The 27,130-nt window shown below is 36.1% G+C and overlaps 4 protein-coding genes across 4 annotated transcripts; 3 read left to right on the top strand and 1 right to left on the bottom strand.

The window, feature by feature from the left end:
- The first annotated feature begins 1,033 nt into the window (after positions 1-1,033).
- On the top strand, positions 1,034-10,796 carry LOC113703649 (F-box/LRR-repeat protein 15). Its single transcript, XM_027225084.2, has 17 exons — positions 1,034-2,028; positions 3,245-3,425; positions 3,538-3,670; positions 4,238-4,337; positions 4,420-4,617; positions 4,692-4,962; positions 5,088-5,186; positions 5,288-5,376; positions 5,451-5,550; positions 5,649-5,819; positions 7,189-7,341; positions 7,696-7,856; positions 8,012-8,210; positions 8,725-9,170; positions 9,270-9,333; positions 10,318-10,404; positions 10,502-10,796. The coding sequence occupies exons 1-17, from the start codon at positions 1,526-1,528 to the stop codon at positions 10,559-10,561; spliced, it is 3,015 nt and encodes a 1,004-aa protein (XP_027080885.2). The 5' UTR covers positions 1,034-1,525; the 3' UTR covers positions 10,562-10,796.
- Positions 10,797-11,350: 554 nt separating this feature from the next.
- On the bottom strand, positions 11,351-15,817 carry LOC113703016 (uncharacterized). Its single transcript, XM_027224224.2, has 7 exons — positions 15,562-15,817; positions 15,356-15,395; positions 14,513-14,583; positions 14,086-14,180; positions 12,674-12,741; positions 11,779-11,889; positions 11,351-11,651 (listed from the first exon to the last, which is right to left on the bottom strand). The coding sequence occupies exons 1-7, from the start codon at positions 15,761-15,763 to the stop codon at positions 11,519-11,521; spliced, it is 720 nt and encodes a 239-aa protein (XP_027080025.1). The 5' UTR covers positions 15,764-15,817; the 3' UTR covers positions 11,351-11,518.
- Positions 15,818-18,931: 3,114 nt separating this feature from the next.
- LOC113704235 (uncharacterized) lies at positions 18,932-21,198 on the top strand. The gene is made up of 2 exons (XM_027226007.2): positions 18,932-19,145; positions 20,393-21,198. The coding sequence occupies exons 1-2, from the start codon at positions 19,073-19,075 to the stop codon at positions 20,995-20,997; spliced, it is 678 nt and encodes a 225-aa protein (XP_027081808.1). The 5' UTR covers positions 18,932-19,072; the 3' UTR covers positions 20,998-21,198.
- A 276-nt stretch (positions 21,199-21,474) lies between these two features.
- On the top strand, positions 21,475-26,475 carry LOC113703763 (DNA repair protein rhp7-like). The gene is made up of 6 exons (XM_072062091.1): positions 21,475-22,447; positions 23,017-23,450; positions 23,550-23,711; positions 24,177-24,252; positions 24,927-25,082; positions 26,193-26,475. The coding sequence occupies exons 1-6, from the start codon at positions 22,046-22,048 to the stop codon at positions 26,403-26,405; spliced, it is 1,443 nt and encodes a 480-aa protein (XP_071918192.1). The 5' UTR covers positions 21,475-22,045; the 3' UTR covers positions 26,406-26,475.
- Positions 26,476-27,130: the final 655 nt, after the last annotated feature.

Here is a 27,130-nt window from a genome sequence, read left to right as displayed (position 1 = left end):
CTATTACCTACCCATCAACATCTAAATCACTATAAAAAAATTATTTTTATTTTGATGTTCCTTTTTTACTTAAAAGTTTCTGATGCAAACTATTGCATCAACTATAAATGTTACATTAGATGCCAAAAAACTTACTTACAATTTCATATCAATATTATATTTTATTTAATATATAACAATATTTATCAATATCCCTACATTTCAATTTTATGGTTGCCATATTTTTAATACAAAATAATCTAAAACCATCACTATCAATATTAATAACCAATATATTCCATTGGCATATAGTTCAAAATCAATCAAATTATCTCTTATAGGAATAACATCAATAATTGTAAATAAAAAATAGAACACATAATACAGTTATAAATATATACTAAGAACACATTTTTTTCATTACAATCATAACAGTATAACTTATATTTAGTTCTTATTCCACTTCCTATCCATAATTTTTATTCTTTATCATTGTTACTACCTTCATCTTCATCTAATTTGGTAATGAAATTAGCACTCAATTTGTCATTTGAAAATTTCAATTTGCTAATGCCTATCCATAATTGAAAACAATAAGGGCTCAAGAAAACTAGTTAATAATAATGAAAAATAAAAAATTAGGACTAGATATCAAAATATGTAAGTATTGGTGGTTTAGTGTGTATACAATGATTTTATTAGTGGTAAAGAACGCATTTGGTTGATAATAATAAAAAAATGACTTTGAAAGGAAAATAGATGTAAGAGGAAGAACATAGAGAGTTAAATGAAAAAAACTGTAGTTTAAATTATTAGTTGATAATAGATAAGAAAGTTTTAATATTTTGATAAAGTTTTTTAATGAGTTAGACAATTAATAAAAGACATTGTTGTCTTTTTATCACACTAAAGGCGGTCTTTATAATTATGTAAACTTTAACGGAGCCAAGTGAAATTGTCGAAAACCTCAGGGGAGGTTTCTGAAATTATCCCTCGAAAATTTCCTCAAAACTTCCCCGACAAAATCTCTCCTCGTTAGTATATAAGGCACTTTCTCTTCACTTCACCCAGCAACTGACGGCAAATCCAACAAATTGCAAATTAACTTAGCTAGTTTTGGTACTGGAGAGAGAATTAAGAGAAGGAAGCTCAGTCACTGAAAATCCCCAAAAATCAAGAAAAAAAATGAGATGAAAAAAGTTTGAATATCCATCAATTTTCTCTCCATTACCCCCAATCTCTCCTCCAAAGATCCGATCAGATCTCTCCTCTTTTTTGCTTTTTCTCTCTCTCTCTCGACCTGTACATGTATATATATGTATTCTTTGTGTCTATTCATCTAGGGATTTTTCATTTCGGTTCCGTTTAGATTGCATGCATACATATCGGCAAGGCTAATAATTGTTGTTGGGTATCTGGGGCTCCATTCTTTGATTCTGTGGAAAAAATTAGGGCCTTTTGGATTTGTTCAGGGGGGAATTTGGCAGATCGTGAGCTAGGGTTTGGAGAGTCGCGAAGGTTAAAATCGTGGTATGTGAGTGCGTGTATGAGGATTTGGTGTTTTACATGTTTTGGAGAAAAGGAAGAAGATTGTACCAGTAGTACTAAAGAGATGAGTGAGGGCATTTTGGGAAATGTGATTGACGGTGGCGGTGAAGCTGCTCCTTCTGCTGCTGCTGCTGGTGGTGGTGGTGGTAATGATGATATGGAGAATGATGAATCTGAGGGTTTTGGATTAGGGCTTCATTCCTGGGGTGGTACTGGTGCTGGTGTCGTTGCTGGCGGTGCCAATGGGGACGGTGGAGGGGGGTTGAGTGATGGGGGGAATGGGGATTTGGAAAATGAGGGCTTCTTTGAAGTCGTGAATTGGCGGCATTTTGATCAATTGGAGAAGGATAGTTGTAAAAAGGGCATAAAGGAGGTAAATTTACAATTGGGGCTCAGTGATGAGCCTTCTTCGTCATCGGCATTGTTTTCTGCTGCATTGGATAGGGAGAATTGTGACCGCGATTCTCATAATAAGCGGCCAAAAGTTCAATCTTTTTCTTTGTAAGCTGCGGCTCGCTCATTATCTGTCTTGCTTTGATTTCTTTTAGGCCGGTCTTGTGTATGCGTTTTTCATGTGTTTGCGATTCTAAGAGAACTTATTTCCATCTCTCTCTCTCTCTCCCCCCCCCCCCCCCCCCCCCCCCCCCCCCCCCTCTCTCTCTATGTTCTTTTTTCCCCCCGAATTATGTACACCAGTTAATGGGTCAATTCGTTACTGATTTTCACCTCAAAGATTGGAATTTAGTACTTCGATGGACTAAAGTCGTAGGATCATTTATTTGTCCAATAGAATTCAAAATTTTGGAACTTTAATAGGTTGTATTAAGTTATTAAAACTGGAATTTCTTCTGGATTTACAAATGCTTGTGTATTTTCAGACTTTGGTTACCACTGTGGGAACTGATTTCCAGTTTGGATATAGCTGAAACACACCGTGATACCATTTTGTGCTAAGAGTGATTGATTTGGGGTATCAAATATGCCTAGTTCATCCCTTTGCGTTTGATCATTGCCCAAGGAACTTGATCGAAGGACACATTAACATATATGTTTTGGAATTAGATAGAAGGTGAAGTCGTTTTTACAAGTGTTTCATCAAGATAAATTCTTTTATCTTTGCTGTCGTCTGTCATGATATGGAAATTGAGGTTTTTGGATCATTAAGTTCGAAGAACATGGCTTTTCAGTATTCTTACCTCGATACCTACCAGAATTTCATGTTGGACGCTGAAGTTCATCATGTGCTTCATTACTATGTACTTGATTATAGAGACAAGTTGGAGCTGTCAACTTAATCATATACAGGCTGGGAGTGATGTTTCAATAGCCCAAGCTTAGATCTGGGATGCCTTGGACGATAAAGATCTGGTCTGGAATTTGGGATAGGCAACTTTTAGAGTCTTTGTTTATACGTATTGTGGTAGTAAAGTGATTATATTCTATGTTTTGTTTTCTGGAAATTACCTTTATTAAAAGGGATACTGGTTTTTGGTCTTAGTATTTAGTGTTTTGGTATCTTGGCTTATAGTCAACTTTAGAAGCCTCTTAGCATTCTGAGTTTAGAACTTATTTCGCTTTTTGTTGCTTTTGTGGTGCATGGATTAGCAAAACTTTTCGACTCTGACTATGAAGGTCAAATAAAAGCTTGAACTAGACTGAAAGTTGTTGTCTAAACTTCACCTGCTAGTTTGATCTGATGGTTTGGGAATTTTTGCAGGGACTGGGGTACACATTTCGACAATGAGGTGTCTTATCTTCCTCTCATGTGCAAGGATGGCAGTGTTGATTATAAGCCTGATTCTGGTGGCACCATTGATGATGAAGGAAATGATAGCAGTACCTCAAAAGCCGAAGATTTAGAAGCTAGGATGGATCTTACTGATGATTTATTGCATATGGTATATGCCTCATTAAACTTACCTTCTATCTAGCAAAATAGTAAAGATGTAAATTGGTTCATCTTAGTTGTTCTAGTATGTGGTAACTTTCATCATGTTTTTCTAAATACAGGTTTTCTCTTTCTTGGATGACATTAATCTTTGCCGAGCTTCAAGGGTCTGTAGGCAGTGGAGGGCAGCAAGTTCTCATGAAGACTTCTGGCGACGCTTGAACTTTGAGAACAGGCCTATATCCCCTGCTCAATGTGAGTATCCTTATGATTTAGAACATATGGTGTTATGGTGGTGCTGAAATTTGTAATTAAGGTGATAAAAAATGTTGAATTATGGTGGTTGGAAAATTGGCTACACTTGTGAAATATATTTATGTGGGAGGTAGGCTGGAGAGTAATTGAGCAAAAATGACTTTACTGTTGCATGAAAGTGGAGGTGCGGGGAGGATGTTGTTATTGGAGGCTAGTAATATACTTGGACCATGTGCTTGCTGGTATAATATTAGCTTCAGATTTTTTTTCTGGAATGTTTTACAGATATTGGTGGTGAAAATTTTGGAGGCGGCAATTGCTGAGTATCACCCATATTGCTTCTACAGTTTCTGTTGATTTAGCAGATTATGAGTCAAAGCCACTGTGAAACTAAAATGAGTTACCATATTTTTCATAGTTTAGGATTCCTGGATGCCAGATTTACATCCTGTTTGCAAAATAGCTATATCACCCCTGGCGCATTATCACCAATAGCTGCTGCTTATTTTCCTGCATTATATCCTTAAGATAAAGAAACGTTGAAGTTTATTATCTGTGTATTTGCAGTTGAGGACATGTGTCAGCGGTATCCAAATGCTACTGATGTAAATATTTATGGAACCCCTTCCATTCACTTGCTTGTGATGAGAGCAGTTTCTTCATTAAGGTAAATGGATTTCTTTTTATAGTGTGGGGCAATTCTGAGGTAGCTTTTACATGGCTTCTGCTCTACATCTTTGTGCTCCCAGAAATCTTGAGAAGTTGACCCTGGGCAAAGGCCAAATAGCAGAGAATTTCTTCCAAGCTCTGCCTGAGTGCCATATGTTAAAAACTTTGGCTATCAGTGATACTGCTCTTGGAAATGGTATTCAGGAGATCCCAATTTACCATGACCACTTGCATACCCTTGAGATTGTCAAGTGTCGTGTTCTCCGTGTTGCTATCAGGTAATGTTAAAATTGTTATCCTAAATAAGTAAACCCTGCTTCTGGAATTTGTGCTGAAGTGTTTTGCCTGCCAGGTGCCCGCAACTTCAGAAGTTGTCACTGCAACGTAGTAGCATGCCTCATGCTGTGCTTAATTGCCCCCTTCTGCGTGAGCTCAATATAGCTTCGTGTCACAAGCTTTCAGATGCAGCAATTCGATCTGCTGCCACTTCCTGCCCTCTTTTGGAATCCTTGGATATGTCAAATTGTTCATGTGTTAGTGATGATACGCTGCGTGAAATAGCTTTGACTTGTGAAAATCTCCACATTCTTAATGCATCATACTGCCCAAACATCTCTCTTGAGGTCAGTTTGCTCTAAGTTTGTGTTTGAGTAGCCAGACTCTTGTTTAAACACTTGCTGAAAACGCGTTATTTCTTTACTTTCAAGTCTGTGAATACTTGCTGACATTTTCTTTCTTTACTTTCAAGTCTGTAAGACTGCCGATGTTGACAATTCTTAAGCTTCATAGCTGTGAGGGGATTACTTCAGCTTCAATGGCCGCCATAGCTCATAGCTATATGTTAGAGGTGTGAACTAGTTATTGCCCTGTGTATTTCCTGCATATAAGATTGCTGTTAATGCTTTTTTAACTCTTACATTGCTGAACATTAAGTTTTTGTCATTGTAGGTGCTCCAACTTGATAATTGCAGTCTACTTACATCCGTATCCTTGGATCTTCCTCGCTTGAAGAACATAAGCCTAGTACATTGTCGCAAGTATGATGAGGTTCAAGCACGGTCTTAGATTTTTATTCTTGTGGATATGTTAATTTTTGTTAATACTTTTGCAGATTTATTGATTTGAACCTGCGAAGCAGTATGCTCTCATTGATTACGGTTTCTAATTGTCCCTCTCTTCAAAGAATCAACATCACATCAAATACTCTTAAAGTATGGCTTCCATAACTTTTAACATTTTTTTAATGAATTGACATGCTGGTGAACTTGTTCAATGAGTAATCTTTTTGGTCCTATACGACACTCTGCAGAAATTAGTTTTGCAAAAGCAAGAAAGCTTGACCTCATTAGCATTGCAATGCCAGAGCTTGCAAGAAGTTGACCTTACAGAATGTGAATCTCTTACAAATTCCATTTGCGACGTTTTTAGTGACGGTGGTGGCTGTCCTTTGCTGAAGTCTTTGATTCTTGATAACTGCGAGGTGTGTGACAATTGAACTTCTGCTGAATTTGCCTACTTTACATTCACAATTTTGTTTTTTCTGTTGGTGGGATTTTCATCACCTGATAGCATGTCTCAAAAAATTCTAACCGGTTGCAGTTTGAATAAATTTTCGAATGTTTGTAGAATTGTATGTTAGAATGGATCAAATTGGTTACCTAAGTTGCTATTGGCACACAGTATGTAGTTATATATGGGTATTGATATTTTATTGGAAGCTAACACTTGCATTTTGGTCTTGTCTACAATTTAATATTTGTCTATGCTGATATTGGTACATTATTTGTGGTTGTACGTGGATATATGTTAAATTGGAAGCTAAAACTTGTATCTTGGTCTTGTCTATGATTTAGATTTCTAGCAGTGGTAAAATCTTCTATTATTTTATTTGTTAAAAATTAAATTGCCTGCTATTTTAAAAGTTTCAAGTCTTTTGTGCTATGTATTTGTCTTTGGAGGTTATTAATCTATACATGGGAGCAGCCTTATTGTGTGCAAATTTTTGGCTGCATTTACCCTGCCTTGTGAGGGCTCATGACTATTTGGAAGCCTTTTTTGACATAGTTGTTCATTTCCAAAAAGTTCTAATGCCTGAAAGTTTCCTGCCCCTGGCGAATTGTCACCAAAAGAAAGAGGATCGTAACTGAAGGGGAAGAAATACTGCAGAACTCAAATCCATCTTTACGCAGACACTCTTGTACTTGTGACCCTTAACCTAGTTGCAAATTTCAAAATTGTTTTGAGTGCCTGCTAGTGCCAGTTTCCTACCCCTGCTGAATTCACATGCACACACAGCATAAAAAAAGGATAGTAATTGAAGCGGATGAATTCCTGCAGAATTCCATTCCATTTTTAAGCAGACACTTCTGTATTTGTAGCCCTTCACTTCTAACAGTTTGAATTTGCATGATGAAGTAATATGCTTTGGCATGTTCATTTTAATCATTTTTATCAAAAGAATTTTGTGACAGCTGCATATTGGCTTCTGTATGGCCTGTTGTCCCAAAATTTAATTGTTAAAACGTAACTCCTTACTTTTTGGCATTTCTGTTTTCCTATATTGCTAATTCTGTTTTGTTTTCTATGGACTTGGAAGAGATGCCTACCAAAACATCATTCCATTGTTTGCTTGGCCTGATCCATTCGCTTAGTTTGTGCTGTACATGTGAATGCTGCATCAATTCCCTGTTTTCATCATTACCGTCAACTAAAATTTGTCATTGTCGTCAGGGATGCTTTTCCTAGCTCTTTATTATTGTCCTTGTGTGTATCCTTGTAGATGTGTCGCAATTTGATTTAGTGATTAGATTGTGGTTCTAATGTCTGATTTGTCTGTTTCTCACTTTCAGAGCTTGACAAAAGTGGGCTTCTGCAGTTCTTCTTTGGTTACTCTCTCTCTGGCCGGTTGTCGTGCTATTACTTCTCTTGAACTCAAATGTCCTCATCTCGAGCAAGTATCATTGGATGGATGTGATCATCTTGAAAAAGCATCATTTTGCCCTGTAAGAGAATATATTCCTGGCTTGTGTTCCTTTTGCTGTTTGCTTCTTTATTCTCTCTCTGTGTAGGTGTCATGATTTTGATCTTCTATGTCTGTTTTAGTGCCTGTTCTGAGATACTTGAATAACCACTTTTGACAAACCATGTCTCAGTCATCTCAAGATAATTTGACTCTCTCTCTTCCCTGAACATCCATGCCAGTTTGCTTATGCTCTTCCACTGTTATATCTCTTAATCAGATAATCCTTTCGCATACTGACTTTTTGCATTGCTTTAACTTATTCTTTTGCTAGACTTTCTGATTGGATCTAGTACTAAACTACCATTACTTGTTTTTATGTGTGTTCATGTTGCAGGTTGGTCTCAGGTCCCTCAATTTAGGAATATGTCCCAAATTAAATGTGCTTAATGTTGAAGCACCACAAATGGCATTGCTTGAATTGAAGGGTTGTGGAGTATTATCTGAAGCATCCATTAAGTGTCCATTACTGACTTCTTTGGATGCTTCCTTTTGCAGGCAACGTCACAAATTCTTAATTCTTTTGGTCATCAAATTTTCTTGTGATATTTGATGCATAGTCTGATATTTCTCCCTTACTATTACTGTGATGTTTAACTGTTTCTGGATTTTGTGGCTGATATGTGAGCCATTGTGCTTTTCTGTGCATGCAGCCAACTGAAGGATGATTGCTTGTCTGCCACCACTGCTTCATGCCCTCTGATTGAATCATTAGTGCTAATGTCATGCACATCTGTTGGCTTGGATGGACTTTTATCTCTGCATTTGCTTCCAAATTTGACATGCCTAGACTTATCCTACACTTTCTTGGATAATCTGCTGCCTGTATTCGAGTCCTGTTCACATTTGAAGGTATTATAATATCTTATCTCATGTGTACAACCATTGGTGTTGGAATATTGAACATAGAACATTGTGCACTATACGAACATGGTATATTGGATAAATAAGAGGCCCAAACTGAGAAGTGTTGCATCCCCTTGAAATGAGTGCATGTACATTGCAGCAACTCTTTATGGTTGCTGCCAAAGCTCCAGGTGAACCTGAAATTGGCCATGGACTTAGATCTACCAAATGATAAGAGTGCCTCGTATATTTGAATTTTTTGGGTTTGATTCTTTTACTTGTGGAAGTTGCTTAGGCATCTCTTACCTTTTTTACTTTCGGATGATCTCACAACTTTATAATGTCTACATTTTGTTGACCTTTGCTGGAGCAAATTGGACATAGAGATTGCTATAATTTCCCTTAAGTTTTTCCATATTTGTATTTTCCCCACCTTCCTTTCTTTTACACGGTTCAGTATTCCTTATAGGAGTTTGTAGATTGGATTTTCTACTAAAATCTGGTATGCTTTAATATCTAGGTCTTAAAATTGCAAGCTTGCAAGTATCTCGCAGACTCTTCATTGAAGCCTCTATATAATGAAGTTGCTCGTGCCCTTCCAGCCTTGTATGAGTTGGATTTGTCATATGGGACCCTCTCTTGGTTGGCTATTGAGGAGTTGCTTGCCTGTTGCACACATCTAACACATGTTAACTTAAGTGGATGTGTTAATATGCATGATTTGGATTGGGGTTTTGGTGGTAACGAGATTCTTGAGCAGCCTAGACCTGATGGATTGTCAGATGAAAATAAACAACCCCATCGTTTGCTGCAGTACCTTGACTGTGTAGGCTGTCCAAATATTAAGAAGGTTGCCATTCCTCCTACAGCACAGTGTCACTATTTGTCGTCATTGAACCTTTCACTGTCAACCAATTTGAAGGAAATAGATGTTGCTTGTTGCAATTTACGCATTCTCAATTTGAGGTACATAATTATGTAGTTGACTGTCCATTTGGTCATTTTTGGATTCTGATATCCTCGATCCCAATCAAGGTAATGACATTGTTTTCCTCCACTTTTTAGCAACTGCATTTCTTTGGAAACCTTAAAGCTCGACTGTCCAAGATTGACCAGCCTCTCTCTTTTGGTATGTTTCTTTGTCTTCAATCATGATTCACTTCTCTTTTGTTGGAAATCGAGTTTCATTCCTATGTAGGATTAGTTATATGGAAGCTTGAAACAGATAAGATTGAGCTTCAGTTTGATTTATACATCATCCTTGACAATGATGTGTTTTATGCTTTACCTCGAGTCTCTGTTGTATGTTTATTTGGTGCTGGCCTGTGAAATGGGATTAAGCAATTAGCAATTTAGGAACCTGTACCCTGGAAATCCTGTTAGAGAGCAGATATGAGCTGTCTAATTTTACATGCAATGTTTCAACAAAAGTTTAATCTATCTTCACTTCCTCTCAATTGCATATTTCTCTGCATGCTTTGAATTTTTGATCAGTTACACAAGCTTTTATCATCTGGGATAATTGGATATGTGTGGTGCTTTGATACTTAGTTTGTAAAAGTTGATTGAGCCTGAAATAGTTGAGAAGTTACTTTGTTGCTCAAAAACTGGGAAGAGGTTGATTTAGTGTCGAGTTTGAGAATTGCTTGATTTCCTCTTTTATTTTGTTGATTGATTAAATCTAATAATAAATACTGGAAACACACGACTGCTTCCAGTATTTATTATTAGGGCAGCAACACTTTATGCATAGCTTTCTTCATCTACTTTACATCTTTAATTGGCGAAAATAGAAACCATTTTTCATTAGAAGAACAGAAAGACTTTCATCTCTTACTGCAAAGTGTTCTGATGTGACATTTATTTCCTATTTAACTTGGTTACTTGAGCTTTGAGTTCCTTGCCTTTTCCCTTTTGTTTGGGGTTAGCTATGAAGTGAATGAATTAGGCTGTGAATGGTGCACAGTTGTATATTAGCTATGCATTTGCTTTTTGCACTCCTTGTTTGGTTGCAAATTGCAGCCTTTGATTGCAGTTTCAGTAATTACGAGTTCGTTATGTTCTTTAGATATTGTTGCCGTGAACTTATTTTTTTAAGTCCTTTCTTTCTCAGTCCTGCAACATTGATGAGGAAGCGCTTGAAGCTGTCATGTCGTGTTGTAGCATGTTGGAGACGCTTGATGTCCGTTGTTGCCCAAAGGTATCGGAGCTTTATCTTCTGTTGGCTTATTTAAGAGAGTCTATTATGTGAGAAAAAAAAATCATTAATTTAAAAAATGATGTTATGTGCAATGCAGATCCGAATGAGCGTGGAACAGTTACATGCGGCATACCCAAGCTTAAAGCGCATATATTGAGCAGCCTTGTACCCTAAATAGCGTCAAAAAGATAGGTGCGTCATATTGAGCAGTTGCTTTGCTGTGCTAAGGGTGTCTGGGGTGTCAACAAATTTTAGTCATTTGTGTTGCATCCATCTGTATAGTAAATGCGCTCTCTTTGTTAGGAAGTCGTTTGTGTGTTGTGCTACAACTGTCATTGTGTAAGAGCTGCAATAAACTATCTTTATCATTTATGTGGAAGCTTTTTATCCCATCCTTCGATGCCTTCTCACTTTTCTTTGCTGGTGAAAAAGAAATTGCCCTTCTGAAGCTTTGAATTTAGAGGAATACGACTTGCGCTCCTGCCTAAAGAAATTGATATTAGGCATCAACTCTTCTTAGATCACCATCTCTCATTAAGATCCTCTATATATCACCCTTTACAAATTCAATTTACAGTTTGTCACAACTGCATTTGGCTGGGATTTTTCTGCTTCTGAGTAAAGATTAGCCAGAAACAACTGAATTGTCACGTGTTACGTGCCCATTGATTATTCAATGAGCAATGCTAGAATCCGAGAACTCTTATCTGGTTCCCGGAATTCTGCTGGCCTGAGTTGTGCGGTAGAGCGTAGCGAACATGGGTTTCAGTTGTGCTCTGAGATGCAGATATGCATTCTGAGGATTGAAATTGTAATTAAAACTTTGGTAGAAGAAAAATATGGCAAAAAAGCTTGTCGATCAGTCTGGGTGGTTCGTTCTCCTACCGTGGGATTGGATTTTATGTATGTATATGATAGTCACTTTGTACATTTGTGCACATCAGCAAAACGTCAATGTGTCTGGCTTTTTGTATAGAGTCTGGTTTTTTATGTTTACAAAGTGAGGCTCTATACAAACACAGAGCCTTGGAATTTGGTAAAATGTAGGAGAAAAGGTTTAACGTGGAGTAACTGGATTATAGATTATCAAAAAGGTGTCATGTATTTCACAAATTCATAAAATTGACTCCAACTGCTTCAATTCTGGGTCGAGGGCTTCAGCTGCTGCATCATCTTCAGAATCCCTGTATGCATCAGCTATAGCTTTTCCCTTCTCAAGCACATCGGAAGGAACAGTTTTGAGTAGACTGCAATGAAGAAATATATCAGAAACAGCTACTCTTCCTATCCTCAACATATGAATAAAAGAAGCACAGAATCATGGAAACATCAAATTAGCATATATGAAGAGAATCAAAACCTCAACATGATTACCTATCCAATGCATCAACAGCAGTATCAATCTTTCCCTTCATTGACTGAATTGAGGCCCCTGGATCATTTCTTGATGCGTGCAGCAACAATGAATCAAGTTCTTCCAAGGCTCTTGAAAAATTATGTGTGAAAAAGAATCAAGCCTGGTTATGCCATGTCTCAAGCAGTAAAACTTCGAACAGTAAGAAAAGCTGATATGTTCAAAGTGCATCTTCTCTTGAAGCAAATGCAAAACATGTCGAAGCATACTGAGCCACGAGCATGAGGATTAGCACACATCATGCTGCTCCTTTTCATTCTTGGCAGTGAGAATTATGGATAATTTAGGTATCTTAAGCATCAAACTCATCACTTTTACTGCAAATGTCTAACAATCACTCTAGCAGATTGCTACCATTGATGGCAAAACACAAATGTAATGAATAATGATGCAATCAGAAAATGACAAAAGCAAGCAAGAGATTTGGATAGGAAAATTCTGACGTCCAACTCCATCGAAATTGTACTTTGAACAACACTTGAAGCGAGCATCAAGTAAATTAACAGAAAGAGAAAATACAAGCACAGGAAATGGCATATGCTAAACTTACAAAAACATATGCACCTAATTTGCTGGCCCTCACAAACTTGGTCCTAAAATATGCTTCACAGCATAGCCATCTCCATGGGAATATTTTGCTCGAAAGTTCTCAATACAAATACGCAAGCTTAAGAGCTAATACCATGCTGCAGCCTAGGGTCATCAATTTTGCATCTCAAGTGGATCCTTAACTGATTGCAATGCTTCTCTTTTAGCTCAGAAGAAGTAGTACCACTTAGATTTATGCTGCCTGTGTCTACCTCCAAAAAAATCATGCAAGTACTATAATTGCCCTTAAGTTATGAAAAGTAGTACCTCAGACATTCATCAACATTGTCGAAAGCAGATTTGTTATCGCCATCATCAGTTGCATATTGGGCAACCTAAAATTGAAAGAAGCTAAATCGATCAATTTACATCCAACGGTACAATAGATATTTTTTTTAGACGAGTAGAAGGAAAGGAGAAAAAGCTTGAAGTATTGCACAGGAGCGTCTGCAGAAGTACACTAGTTAATGTTTGCATCTTAAGATACAAGTTGCTCAGAAGAGATCAAACATAAAAGTTGCTCAAAAGAGATCTATAGGGGTTAGATTTTAGGACCTAGGCTTAACAAAATCTCTTTCCCAACCGTCCATTTGGTTTAGAATGGTATTTCACTTCTATAGTCTTTTTCAGATACCAATGTCCTATTCCAATTCCTTTTCCTTTGTTTTGTTTTCTTGGTCTCCTTTTCTCCTCCAGAAGATAATTAAACCAATTGAACTTTGAGTCTTTAGATAAACTTTTAATACCTTGTATGTGACCCTGTTCACTTAAATGCAGTTCCACCTTTTTTTCCGCTTTTCTCAATCACCAAACAGAATAAAGACAAAGCCTGTTCATCGTAACTCCAACAAGAAATTAGAACTTCCATTCAGGCTTTGAAAAGGATGAACTGATCTTATCTTCCTCGAGATTTCTTATTGTAAAGGGTACTTTTACAGAGTACTTACAAACTTCTTGTTGAGTTTCATATCAGTCAACAGACCTTCCAAACTATTTAAAGTTCTTTATCATCAAAATGTTACTTTTGGAAATACCAATGTAAAGTAAAAACTCTACAAAGAAGGTCATTCATTGTTGGATAAGGGGCTTCAGTAGTTGTAAAAGCCATTGCTTGACATGATTTATGGTCAAGATTAGCACAGTAAACTTCTGAATAATGTGATTCAATCTTGCATAGAAACGCCAAGAATGTAAATTACATCCTAAAATTTGAAGAATCACTTGCAATTTCCGTCTTCATCTGAACTCAAAAAGCTGCTTTTGCAATTATGGCGGCCGACTGCCAATTTATGTAACTATGAAAACAAGGGTTTCATCGTAACCATCTATTTTAGATTGACAGAAAAAGTTTATGGGGAAGGTTACCAATGCATTAGCCTTACAGGAGGTTATCACTTAAGATTTATGTAATTCTTCTCCACCTACACATGGAAATCTCTCTCTCTCTCTCTCACCTAGTTTGATTGTAATGCTCATGCTGATCCTCCAGATGAATTAGCCAAAGTTGTGATAATAGTTATCACGGACAAGAAACGGAAATTCAGAGAGATCTAGCTCCACCAAATAAAAGGGGTCAATTTGCACTCTTTACACTAAGCAAGAAAGTTCTAAACATTCATATCTGCAAATAAATCAGATGTTGCATCTCATGAATTTAACTCAGTGAAACCTTGTCTTACAGCTCGAATATTAATACGTAGAGATGCTGCAGGGCCAGAACGGAGTAAAATCCGACAGTCATCAAACCTAGGTTGATCAAAATCCAAAGATTTTCCTGCATATAAGTCAAGCAAATATCACACAAGAAATTCCATTGTATATCAACTGACAACTTGAGAGGATATCGAATTGTTGCATATGAGCTTAAATCCGAAAAAAATCAGCATCAGAAAGTAGATATTAGGTATATGTATGTGTATTTGTACATGTCTACGTAATCAATTCCAGATAATGTACTACACATGCACGCACCTACTGATGAAGTGTATACAGACACACACATGCGGGTGCACCCCATAAGAAACTAGCATATATGCATGTGAAAGTGTAAGACAAAATTGAACTATCACTAACACTGTAAAAGGCAACTTTGAAGGGCAGCATTACCCAAGTCTTTAATCTGCAACTCAGTCAATATAACTGCTGGTACATAAGACTCCAGTGGATCAAGTTTTTTCCTGTTAAGAAATTTAACAAGAATAGTTTAAAATAGCGAGAGTGTAAAGAGTTTAAGAATTTGTAGAAGTCATTTAACAGGACTGTGGCAGAGATCCAGAGTAATACTATTACTTTGTCCTTAAAATGCATGCAAATGCTTCAGAAAGTGTCAAACATCTGTGTAGAAGTTCTAATCAAACATAGGTATGGGGGAACTTTCTTTCTACTGGAGACCAAGAGCCTGTCCTTTACTGAGGTCACGTTAGACTCAAGTACCTACACAAATTATACTCTTCCCCAGCTAAAGGCGGCAAGCCATTTGCCAAATTGCCATATAAACTTGTGGAGATTAGCTTTTGTACAAAATTGTAAGAAAGTATCTTTCTTTTTGGTGCTTGAATATACTACTCAATAAAAAGTTCCACCATCTAACTAATCAAAACTAATATTGGGATCTGGGGCCTCCATAATTACGTTTAAGGGTTGACTAGACAATTGGCAAATACAATTGAAGTTCAAATTCCACGGTTCAGATTAAATGTTCACACGTCTTCCTGTAAACTTTGGACTACTGCATACATCCTGATGACAAAGTTAGACAATGCATTCACGACTGTGTACAATGCCTGTCTGTGATTGCCTCTAGAGTTTATACTTGTTAAACCAGATAAAAACTACACTAGCTGCATTTGCATTATTCAAGCATAATCCACTAACAATGATTGCACGACGAAAGGATTTTAATAGAAACAGCTTTGAAAAAAAAAGAAGACAAACTCTTTAATTATATACCTTTTTAAGTATTTGTCGAAAATGCCACCCCCCATAGCATCTGCAACAGGAAAATTCATCAATTTGATCAACACTTTTTTTGGTCCAAAAATCAGTCCACTAAAAACCCATGTCGAGATTACTGTTCTTTTAGCATTTCACTGCCGAAGATTCAATTTTGTTAATTTTCTCCTCCAAGAATGCGCGAGTTAGCAAGGCAGGCGTACCTTTAGGTAGGGAGAGGCAGTTGAGCAAGGCTAGAGCTGCAGAAACCAACCCTCGTCTGCTCTGCCGCCTCTCTTGCATGAAAAGTGCGCACCCCACCTCTGAAGTATGCTTTTTTCTTTGATTCAAAGTCAAGATTGCTGGAGAAATCAGGGAGCTCAAGCGTCCCATGCTAACGTCCGCGTTAGTGTTTAATATCGCCATTTTCAGACCCCAAGCTTAGTGTTCTCTCTTATCCAATTCTTTATTTTTTTTTTCTTTTCTTTTTACAGGTTTTAGACCGACTTTTTTGTTTGTTCTTTTATGTCACTTTTAATTTGTTTCTGTAATAGAAATTTCCAAAATTCAAAATAGTCCGGTATTTCTATTTTGGGACTGGTTTAGTGGTGCGAGTAACATTTAACCCCATTTCTATTTTGCGATTTCCTTTTGCGCAATTGCCGTTTTACTCTCTTTCTTTACTATTGTCCCAACTAATTGTTTGGATTGTGATTTTTTGCAGAAAAATTTTTACGTTTTTCGTGAACTCATTTTTCGAACACATTTTTCAATTACCTTTTTATAGTAGATTTTCTACAAAACTGGGTTGTGTTTGGATTGCATTTTCTAGGATTTTTTGTAGAAAAATTACTGTAGCGATTTGATGTATGTGAGGAAAAAATGTAATAGGGAAATATAATTAAGGAAAACGACGTAATTTTCCGACGAAAAATGGCTGGCCAAACAAGGCCGTCAAAACGGGATGTTAGTCTTTGCATGTACATAGAACAAAGTAACCTCTATGATTCTAAAGTAAAGGAACAAAATCACCCATACAACTAGTTGAACATAAAGCCAAATGCAGCTTATGATATGGCATCAGGCATTTTAACAATGATTAAATGATTAGTGTGATAATCAAGCATATATATATATATATATAAGTCAAGCATATTGCATTGAAATAGTTTGTTGTTTCCATTATGAGATTGTAATAAGTATTATACTTAGAGATGGATATGGGGAATAACGAGCAAGAGCAGCCGCCTCTCCAAAAGTTTTAAAAGTTTTAAAATTATGTTTATAATTTTAGTTGTCAATTAAAATTATTTTACTTTGCCCTCCTCTAGACATAATTATCACTAGTTCTTTTTGTTACTTTGTTTTATTTCTTTTGATAAAGTGTTTTATACCAAAATAACAATTAATTTCCTTATAAAAGTGTATATTTATTATCTACATTACCATATGATTAGTACTATTTATATATAATAATTATGAAAATACTAATTTTTAAACCAAAATTCTTGTAACAAACTAATTCATAGCTTGTTTGATTAGTATAATTTTGAAATTGCAACTAAGGTAACACGGTACATATTACATAGGAAATCAAAATTATTATATTGAGTGTATCATATTGAGAGTAAATAGAATGGTACAGAGTCAAATTTTCACAATTTTTTATTTTTAAAAATTTTTCTTATTTTTAATTATAGTCTATTGAACTTTTATTTTATATTTAGTATGCTTTATTTGCTATCAGATTTTTTATTATTACATCATTGATGATTCACCCCTTAAACTAAAATCATGGGTCTATTACTTGAAAATCTAATTTTTGCTACCATAGTTTCCGATATATATACCCTGTATAAATAATATTTGTGCAAAATTAAATATCATCCCCTGTAATTTGCTTAATAAATATCAAATCAATCGACTAGGATTTCATAGTTAAAATCGCCTATTTGCATTTTTCAATCCCCACCTGAGACAAGTGAATAGGCTGCTGAAAACGACATCCCAACAACGCCTTCCCATTATTTACTTTTCCATAGAGCACGCCTTTGATATAAACGTGACTCTTTCACTTTCATTTTCATTTTGGCCGTTTCTATAAGCCCCCTGGAATTTGCTGGCAGTATTTATCTGAAGTTCCGTGGTTACCCTCAGAAATAAAGCAACCACCGAAAGTTTCAAGGGATAGTTTTAGAAACCTTCCCTAGGTTTTATGACAATTTCACTCAAGTTCTACTCAATAAAACGGAATCTGAATATTGAAACAGTTAATTTGCTGAATTTTAAGTACTAAAAATAAATATATGAATAACTGAATCTTAATGCTGAACCTATTTATACTATTTGATAAATATCTATAACTAAATGCTTAATAAGTTGAATTGTACAATTTTGCCCCGCATTTTCATCCAAAAAAGAAATAGAACTTATGATTTAATTAGCTTAAATTGTTAGGTATGTAAATGACAAAGATGAAATATATTATGGAAAAAACAAATTTGAAATCGATGAGTACAATAGCAATACATAAAAAAATTGAGAGGAAAAAAATGAAAATTATGAATGAGTAGAATGATGAAAAGCAATATGATAAAGTAAAAAAATGTGAGGAGTATGAAGAAGCTATAAAAATCATTAAATAGGAAGAAAAAAGAAGTATAAAGCCGTTAGATAGAGAATATCAGGTTATTTAATAAGATAATGATTTTGAACATAGTTAATCAACAAGGGTAGATTTGGTAGATAAAATAAGATGGTTGAAGAAAATTTGTTGATTTTAATCAAAATTAGCATTCAATTACGATTATTGTGTTGAAAAAAATACATACAAATTCAGCACGTCTTAACAAATTCAGCATATGAATTTTTCTTTATCAAACATCAATAACTTCTGAATGTCTGAAAAGGCTAAGTTTCAGCACTTTTTTATGTTATCAAACAAATCATAAATTTTTTTTTGAGACTTTAAATATTACGCTTACCTCCGTTGAGATGGCACTCTTGGTAACCAAACCTTAGATTTGCTAAAAAATTTAAATAAAAATCCTAAAATGCCCTTAGTTTATAAAGTTTAAATTACTTATACCAAACCATTGTAAAATAATTTAACACGAATGTAAGGGAAAAGTGTCAATTTTCTAACACAAATGCAAGGGAAGAGTGTCAAGTTTCTAATACTCATTTATTGTTTGATAAGTAACAATAATAGTTCTATCACTATGATAGAATACTTTTTATGGTACTTTATTGTGGATATATATTCTTTTAAGGTCGGAGAAGAAAGTATCGCCATAATTCTTTTAGAGTTTGTAGATTTTAAGATTGGTGAAAATATTATAGTTTGGTAGTAGTTTTGAGCAATTTCATTCTGAGTTATAAAACCCATTTTATATAAGCATACCCAATAGGAGAGTTTTATTAAAATGTTAAGGATAGTATTATCATTTTAAATGAATAAGGGATCTAAGCATAATTTCTAAAACGTTAGGGGAGCTCATTGACATTGTTAGAAACCTCAGGGGAGGTTTTCTGAAATTATCCCGAAGTTTCAAATCATTCTCTTGGGCGATACCGTCTTTTCATATCCGTGAATTGTCGGTTGAAATGAAAGCGTACCGACTTCTCGATGGAATCGTTAGATCCAGTCTGACATATAAACTGAGAACCAACTCCACTCTTTCTTCCAAGTTTTGATCAAGAAACAGACTGGATTCTTGATTCTTCTTCTGATAGATGGCAACTCAAACGTGGCTGTTGCTGGGCTGCTGCATTTTCTTCATTTCAGCTGAAGCTGCTACTCTTCAGAGTAAATCTGCTTCTTTATCTTACTCCTTACTGCTTATTTCTTGCTGATTTCCTTGCCTCCAAGAAAGCTTTGATTTTTAGTAATTTGTGCTCTGCATCTCTGCAATGTGCTAAATAATGGATTTGAAAGTTGGAAACTTTACATTTATGACTGTATACAATTAAATGTATGTGGACCTGCCTAGTTTATTTGTTTGTTGGATCTGCCTTTTCAGGTTTGGTTCAAAGGCAGTTGATAAAGTAGTTAGATAAATCTTGACTGTGGTCCGAAATTGTAGTTGGATTAAATGGTACTTAAGCTTAATGTTTTGCAATCTCTTTTTTTGCAACTTTCAATGAGAATTGGCAACTGATTGGCGCATTTGTGAACTTCCCTTTTTTTGTTTTTGGATCTCATTGAAGAGTTAGATCTTATCAACTATTTGGAGATCTTTTACAGCTTTCATCTTCTTATTTTCAAAGTTCAGTGTTACTAGCCAAACGAAAATTGTAGTCTTCACATTTTTTGAGTTCACCGGACTTCTAGGTTGACTTCCATAGTATCAGGCGGGGATAATGTTAAGCTGTATACTGCAAGACTTTAGAAGAGATCTTAATCTCTCTCCCTATGCTTTTCCCTCTTTTAGAACTAGAAAATGTTCTTCAGTTCTTGCTTGCTCAAATTTGGGTGTTTTGCCGAAAATGTTCTTGTAATTATCAACGATGGAGCACATCTTGAATATGTCCATGCAATCAAAGCCCAAAGGTACATCGTCTCAGTGGAGAGGTGGTGGTGGAAGGAGTAAACTAGTGATATTAATTCTGGGAATCAAGTATGTCAACTGACTTCTAATTAGATCCAGCACTACGTTTGATTGTTTATGTCTTGTATTTAATTCTTCATACGTTACAAAACAAGATAATGGCATCTCGGTTGAAGGATGATAATGTTTGGAGAAACTTGTGATAGAGCACTCATTGCCAGCAATGCTAGTTTTTGGCTTTCTGTCCTCGGACTCAGCGTTGCAATTGATTTCTTCATTATCTCTTTAGATTGCAACATGAATCCAGCAATTTGACATGTTGAAATGCAGTGAATAGTTCAAAAGTTGCCTTTGTGCTTTTGCTGGTGATTTTGTGCCAACAAGACCATCCTTCATTATAAAAAAAAAATAAAAAATTTAAGCACATAGCTGTTTGCTGTCGTCTAATGAATTAAGTAACGAAGCTCATCCTGGCTAAGTTGTTAATTTCTTAATGGAAATGCAGATAAAGTTACTGACAATCCTGCTGATCAGTTAGTGGCTGCATTAAATAGCAATCGGACGGCACATAAATCGTCCACACTTTACAGCAACCCAGGCTTGGCATGTGTAGCTTTGCAATACGTAAAAGCATACCAAGGTGATTGCGATGAAGTTGGAGGGCCAAATGCTAAGAAACCTGCTGAGGGAGAATTTGCTGAGACATTTGCACCAAACTGTGGGGTGGAGGTTAAGACTCTTGGACCAATTACTGGCCGTTTACTGGGGTGTGAGACCAAGTATGTGAAGCCTGATGAAGCATTCTCTGGGATTCTAATGAAAAACAGTAAGAGCTTGGAGATACTGTACAGTAAAAATCACACAGAGGTTGGTGCTGCTGTAAGTGGTTCAGATGGTGGTTCTCCCTACTTCTGGTGTGTGCTCTTTAGCAATGGCACATCAAACAGCAGCTTTGTCTTGGAGGGAGGTGTGGCCAAGATAAGCAGGCCTGGATGCTTTAGTGGTGCAAATGATCAGTGCAATGGTGCCAATGCTTTGTTCAAAATCCCTATACTGGTTTCAGTAGCAGTTGGAGCTTTGATCTTTTCGCTTTCCAGCTTAGGAGTTTGATGATTGAATGATTGAATGAACCTTTTTTTAGGCATCACTTAGCCCTCTTTTGTTACTTGTTTTTTATGGCTTGCATATTAGGCATATTTCTTCTAGATGCCGAAGCTGATTCTTTCAATTTTGATTGTAAACAAGCGAAATCATTGTTGATAAACTTTTCACACATTGCTCATCAATGGCTCATTTATTCTTTTAGGCAAACTACAGTTTTAATCCCTCATTTTCAGTACTAGAATTCTTGTTGTCCCTCATTTTCAGTACTTCCAATTTTTTTCCTACTTGGGTACAAAGAGGGGGAAGCAAGAACAGGGGAGGAGGAAAAGCAAACCAAGAGGAGGATTGAAAGTTGAAACTTTATCATCACGCGATAAACAAGAAATTTTTTAACTTTTGGATTGCATTCAATCCCTATTGACAAGTTAGGGATTAGGCTAGACGTGTTAAAAAGTTGATATATCAATGTTATGGACTCAATTGAAAGTAGCACTGATTATCAGGGATTCAATATCAAATATGTCGAGTAGGGACACAGAAATAACACAACTCAAGGGACGTGAATGTAATTAAATTGAAAATAAAGGAAAAAAAAAAAAGGAGGGAACCAGCAGTTGCAGCTTCAACCGCCAAGATTCTAACGGTTTCTCACTCTTCTGCAGCAGCCTCTCTTCTGTCGCAAACAATCCAATTCCTGTCTAAGAATTATTCACTCCCATAAAAACAATTATCATCAGCTCCCATTCATTTCTTGCTATCTTTCTTGCATGACCTCACCCTTTTGATTCTCTGCCTGTTATTTTGCATATTCTTCTTCTAGTTCGGTCTGCAAATTTCCGGAAAAAGTTCATTCTTCTCTAAGTCTCTCTTTCGTGAAGAAAACAACGAATTTCTTTCTTTCTTTCATCCATAACCCGCCGAGTAAAGCCCTGAATTCTTTTTCGTCAAATTCTCTAAAAATTAGCTGGCTAGGCTGGCCCTTTGAACTTTGGCAGATTGGGCGGCGCTCTTAATCTGTTTCTTGAAATTCTTGAGGCACTTTGGGCTGAATAATATGGAGGAGAAGGAGCTTATCTTTTATGGTCCTTTTTTTGGTGCACTATTGAGGGTCAGAGACAGAATTTCCCGGCTAGCTGACGGAGAGGAACTGATTCAATGGGAAGGGTCGAATGATGCATCAAGAAGTAGGCTACGTCCTGTACCTTCACTTGAGTATCTTTCCTTGCAAGCTCTTGCACAAAATGCTGGGCATATAATGTCACTTGGATATGCTCCTGATTCCCTCGGAAGAAGACTCGGTTACATGATCTGCAATCTCCGGAAAATGGATATTCGCATTTTTGAACTTTTTGTTGGGACATACCAAAGAGAGATACGTGTAAAGGACTGTTCTCTGTTGACAGGGGACCAGGTTTTGAAGACTCTTAGGAATCTCAATGATCCAAAAAGTTTGAAAGTAATTAAGTCTTCCTTTTATCATATATCTTATTATTATTGGTTTGAGCTAGAAACTTTCTTCACCAATTCAAGAAACCCCTATTTACTAAGCTTCTGCTGAGTTAGTTGCTGAACGTAATATTGAATGCTACTTTCTTGATTTCCCGAATCATAGACAATAACAAGAAAAAAAATCCACTGAATTTTCTTTTTAAATCATGGTTATTAATTTGTAAATGATTTAGGTATTGTAATTTTGGTCCACTATGATTTTTATTTCTGATATCCTGAGCTTGCCTTTTTTATCTGACAAAAAAAAAGGGTGATTTATGCATCTGGAAGGATATTTGATTTCTTTTCTTGGTGTTTTTAACTATTCATCTTGGAATTTGAATTCATAAAGCTTTGCCTTTTTGTTAGTTTGCAATTAATCTCAATAATCATGTCTTGGTGCTTTCAGGTAAAAAACTTAAACTTGTCCAACTTCTTCCTTTTGATACATGTAGAACTGATGTCTGGCGAAGTAATTAAGCTCCCTTTTTTACTTTTGATTTCCTATTTTTGTGTATGGCTTTGTTGTGGAAGCAGGTGCTTCAACTTGAACAATGCACGCAATTTGCAGCTGATACGGTAATAAAGAAAGCTTTAGCTTGGTATTCAAATAGCTTGCCCAGTCTTCGTGTCATATCTCTAGAAGGAGCATGTCAATTATCCCCTACTGGGCTAAAAGCACTTGTCATGTCAGCACCTGCACTAAGCTCTGTAAATTTGAGCCATTGCGCCCTTCTAACCAACGTTGGTATCAAAATTTTGGCCAATTCTTTAAAATCAACACTGAGGGAGCTCAACATCAGCTACTGCCCAAAAATAGATGCAATGGATGTGCATCTTTCATTGATGGAGTTGGAGCATTTGGAAGCGTTGTCAGTTGCTGGAATTTACGCAGTCTGCGACAGATTTGTTAGTTACATATTATGTGCACTTGGGCATAACATAAAGAAGCTTGATTTTGCTGATTGTCCGTAAGTCATTTTCAGATCTTCTTGTTAATCAACGCTAGCTCATGAATATGACGTCTTATTTTGTCCACTTATTGTCTTCTGATTTTTTGTGGCATGCAGGAGTTTGACCAAGTATGCTCTCCAACACATTGCGCATTACAGCAGGGGCTTACTGTCATTAAACCTATCAAACTTGGTTGGACTGCCAAATATGGGATTGGAATATCTTGGTGATGGTTGTAGACGAATTGAAACACTTAAACTTTGCGCCAATAGATTCAGGTTTCTGAGATTAGTTTTTAACGTTGTTGTTGTTAGATTCAGGTTCCTGAGATTAGTTTTATAACGTTGTTGTTGTTATATTGTACATTTGTTACTTTACACACTAATTTGATCAAAGGGATTGTTAATTTAAAGTTGACACTGATTCTTTATGGAGATTTTGCACTGCCAACTATAACTTTCACTATATTTGTTTGGATGGATGAACAGAATGTTTCAGCAAGCTTTACTTTGTAGTCATAATAACTTGCACTTTCTTGAAAACCTGTGTCGCTTTTCCCGAATGCGTGCTTCAGTTATTCTGATAAGCTGGTCTGTGACTGTGCGAAGAGGGTACTGAGGTAGAAAACTGTGTTGTTATTTGTATTTGGTTCCTCTCTCTCTCTCTCTAGAAAACAAAATGTACTATGGTTTCTTTCTTTTTTCAACCTTAAATTCTAATCTGATATAATTTTTTCATTTTAGTGATGACACAATTGCTGCATTTTTGGAAGCTTCTGGACAGTCTTTGAAGGAACTTTCTCTCAACCATGTTAAGGAGGTATGAGTATTCTGTGACATATGCTGTTCTTGCTTAGGCCTGACATATCTTTATCTGGGAACACATGATGATATTGATACATAGTTAGTTGTGCATACAATGCACAATAGAATGCTTAGGCCTGAAATATCAGTTGGGGGTTTCCCCCAAAGTTTCATATGATTGGTAGCTGGTGCAAAGCTAACTTCTTGTGAGAAAACTGACGATTAAGAATGATTAAGAGACTCTGGTTCACTGTATTTTCCTGACATTTTTCTTCTTGTGCACATTAGAATACTTAGACCATGAAATGTGGAAAGGAGATAAATATTGTACATAGGGTACTAGTCATTGCTTGACATAAAAATTGTTTTTTCTCTTTCAAGAAAAAGTTTACAAGCAATATGATAAAACATTTCAAAAGATGTACCCTTATTCTGCTTCCAAGCTTACAAATTGGATTGTGATTTGATTATGCTCATCTCAACTCAAAGATCCTTCTGCAAACTGTTGGGAGATGGGACTGCAATATTAAGTAAAGAAATGCTATTGAAATTCTAGGTCTCTGAGAAACATGACACAGGGTTTTACTGGTAAAACTTTGTCTTCCTTTCATTTTCTGGTTTCTCCTGTTACCTGTTTTTCTCAGCTTACTTTATTGCCATTAAAGCAACAGAGCTTGCGATGCTTCACAGGTTGGCTCCCAAACTGCCTATTCCATTGCCAAATATTCAACAAATTTGTTGAGTTTGGATTTATCTGGGTGCAAGAAAATAACAGATCAGGCACTGGGATTGATTGTTGACAGTTGCAAGTCACTGAAGCTGTTGAAACTCTTCTGCTGTACGCAGGTATTCCCGTCTTACTGCTGCTGAATTTGCATATGACTAAAAAACCCCCTAAAAGATGAAATTATGTTCTTGCACTTCTTTAGGCCAAACTGAAGAATAAAGTTGTTCCAACTTCTTTTTTCGCCTTTTCTTTCTTTGATTTATGATATTGAATTGAGAAAGGCCTTTCTTCAACCTTCTTCTATAAAAGGTCAGGACTCCCCCTTTTCTTTTACTATAGGCAATCTGGTGTTTCTTTAGGCATATTTGTTTGCACTCAGTTTTTCGAAGTGTTTAAATTGATCATCTGATGGAAGGTGTTTAGAAGTTTTTCACTTACTCCATAGATGTATCAACTGCTAGCCTTTGTTTTCTTTGCTGCACAAGTAATTATCTGCACTCGAATTAGTTAAATCTGATTTGACCATTTATAATTTTGCCCATCCGCTTCCTTGTTCTAGCTGAGAAGAAACTAGTCCATCTTATGAGAAATGACTTATTTTTAGTGGTTGTCCTTACAGTGTAGGCAAATATGTCTACTAGTTCAATGACGAGAGATATATCCCTTCTGGTTGTTGCTTCAGCAGTGATTTATCTTTCATGTCATTGCAATCTTTCTTTAGTATAAAATTTTGAGGGGTCTAAGTCCAGTAACATAATGTATTTCTTCCAGTAGAGAAGATTAAGCATGCTGCAAAATTGTTCCTGAGAAAAGAGTTAGTGGCTAGCTAGTTTCAAATAAAAACCTCAAGCCTCTACCCTAAAATGCTGGCGAATATCTCTTCACTTTAAAGAGGTAAACGGAGAACACCACAAGAATAACCATCTGATACTTTCATAGACTCTTAGTATAGTCCATCAGCCTAAACTTCACCCAGATATTTGAGATTTTAGTACAGGCATTAAGGCCAGCTGCAGAAGAGGCAAGGTTTGCCAATGCAAAAAGTTTAATCAGCCTGTGGATTTAATGAAACAGCCACATGCATGCTTGACTATGTCTGTGCTTTATGTTCTCTTAAAACCTAAAATCGCTACATGTGCTTTTCTGAGATTCTGATACATTTTATGGAGGAAAAATTGATGGGTATCAGAGTTCTGATATTGCTGCTTGTATCTATGCTGATTCTGCAGATAACAGATGTATTTCTCAATCGCCACACAAACCCCATGGTGCATATCGTTGGGTTGCAGTCGACATCATCACAGGATATCGTGAGCCACTTCGAGTCTTCAGAAGACTTTTTGGAGTATTCGCCTCTCAAATTTTTATCTGATGACACAGACAGAAAAAACTCTGGTTCTTCCGAACCAGTTCTGAAGAAGAGAAGACTGAGTTTTCAATGAAAAGAAAATAAGAGATAGAGGGAGCAATATCGGATACAAATGCAGGGCTTTATTGCATTCTTTTTCCAAACTTTTTCATTCTTTGTGCCAAAATTTATGTTTTAGGAAAGAGCGTAATGTACATTTGGTTATGCCAAAGATAACAGATTACTAGCATTTTGCAGCAACTGGGGAACTGCAACTGGGACATCTGGGCCGTTATCAGTTTTGCTGTCATTCTTTTATAGTGAAAATTTTATAGTACAATAATGCTTCAGTTTGTAATACTGAATTTCAAAGTGGTTCCCGAAAAATGGATGTTTGGTGATTGCTTTAGCGTCTTTATCTACTAATGGCAACTGTGCATCTGTTAACAGGCAGAAGAGATTAACATGAAATCATGACATCTATTATTTTTTCAGTAAATTTTATATATACTGACAGTGTATAAACTACACTGTCACGGCTGAATGCATGACACATATGCAAAATTTGGATTTCAAATTCAAATTTGAATTTGTGTCATACAACCAATGACACATATGTAAAATTTGGATTTCAAATTCAAATTTGAATTTGTGTCATACAACCAATGATAAAAATGTATACACTATCAATATATAGAAGATTAATCCTTATTTTTTTTCATACATTTGAGAGGCTTTTGTGTTCCCACAGTGACATTTTTCCCTGAAAACACGACTGCCTTTTATGTTTGTTAAGCTAAAAAGTTCTTTGGTTTGGTA

The sequence above is a fragment of the Coffea arabica genome, chromosome 8e (assembly GCF_036785885.1).
Source record: "Coffea arabica cultivar ET-39 chromosome 8e, Coffea Arabica ET-39 HiFi, whole genome shotgun sequence".
In the NCBI taxonomy this organism is placed as follows: domain Eukaryota; kingdom Viridiplantae; phylum Streptophyta; class Magnoliopsida; order Gentianales; family Rubiaceae; genus Coffea; species Coffea arabica.
This window is presented reverse-complemented; position numbering and strand designations above follow the sequence as displayed.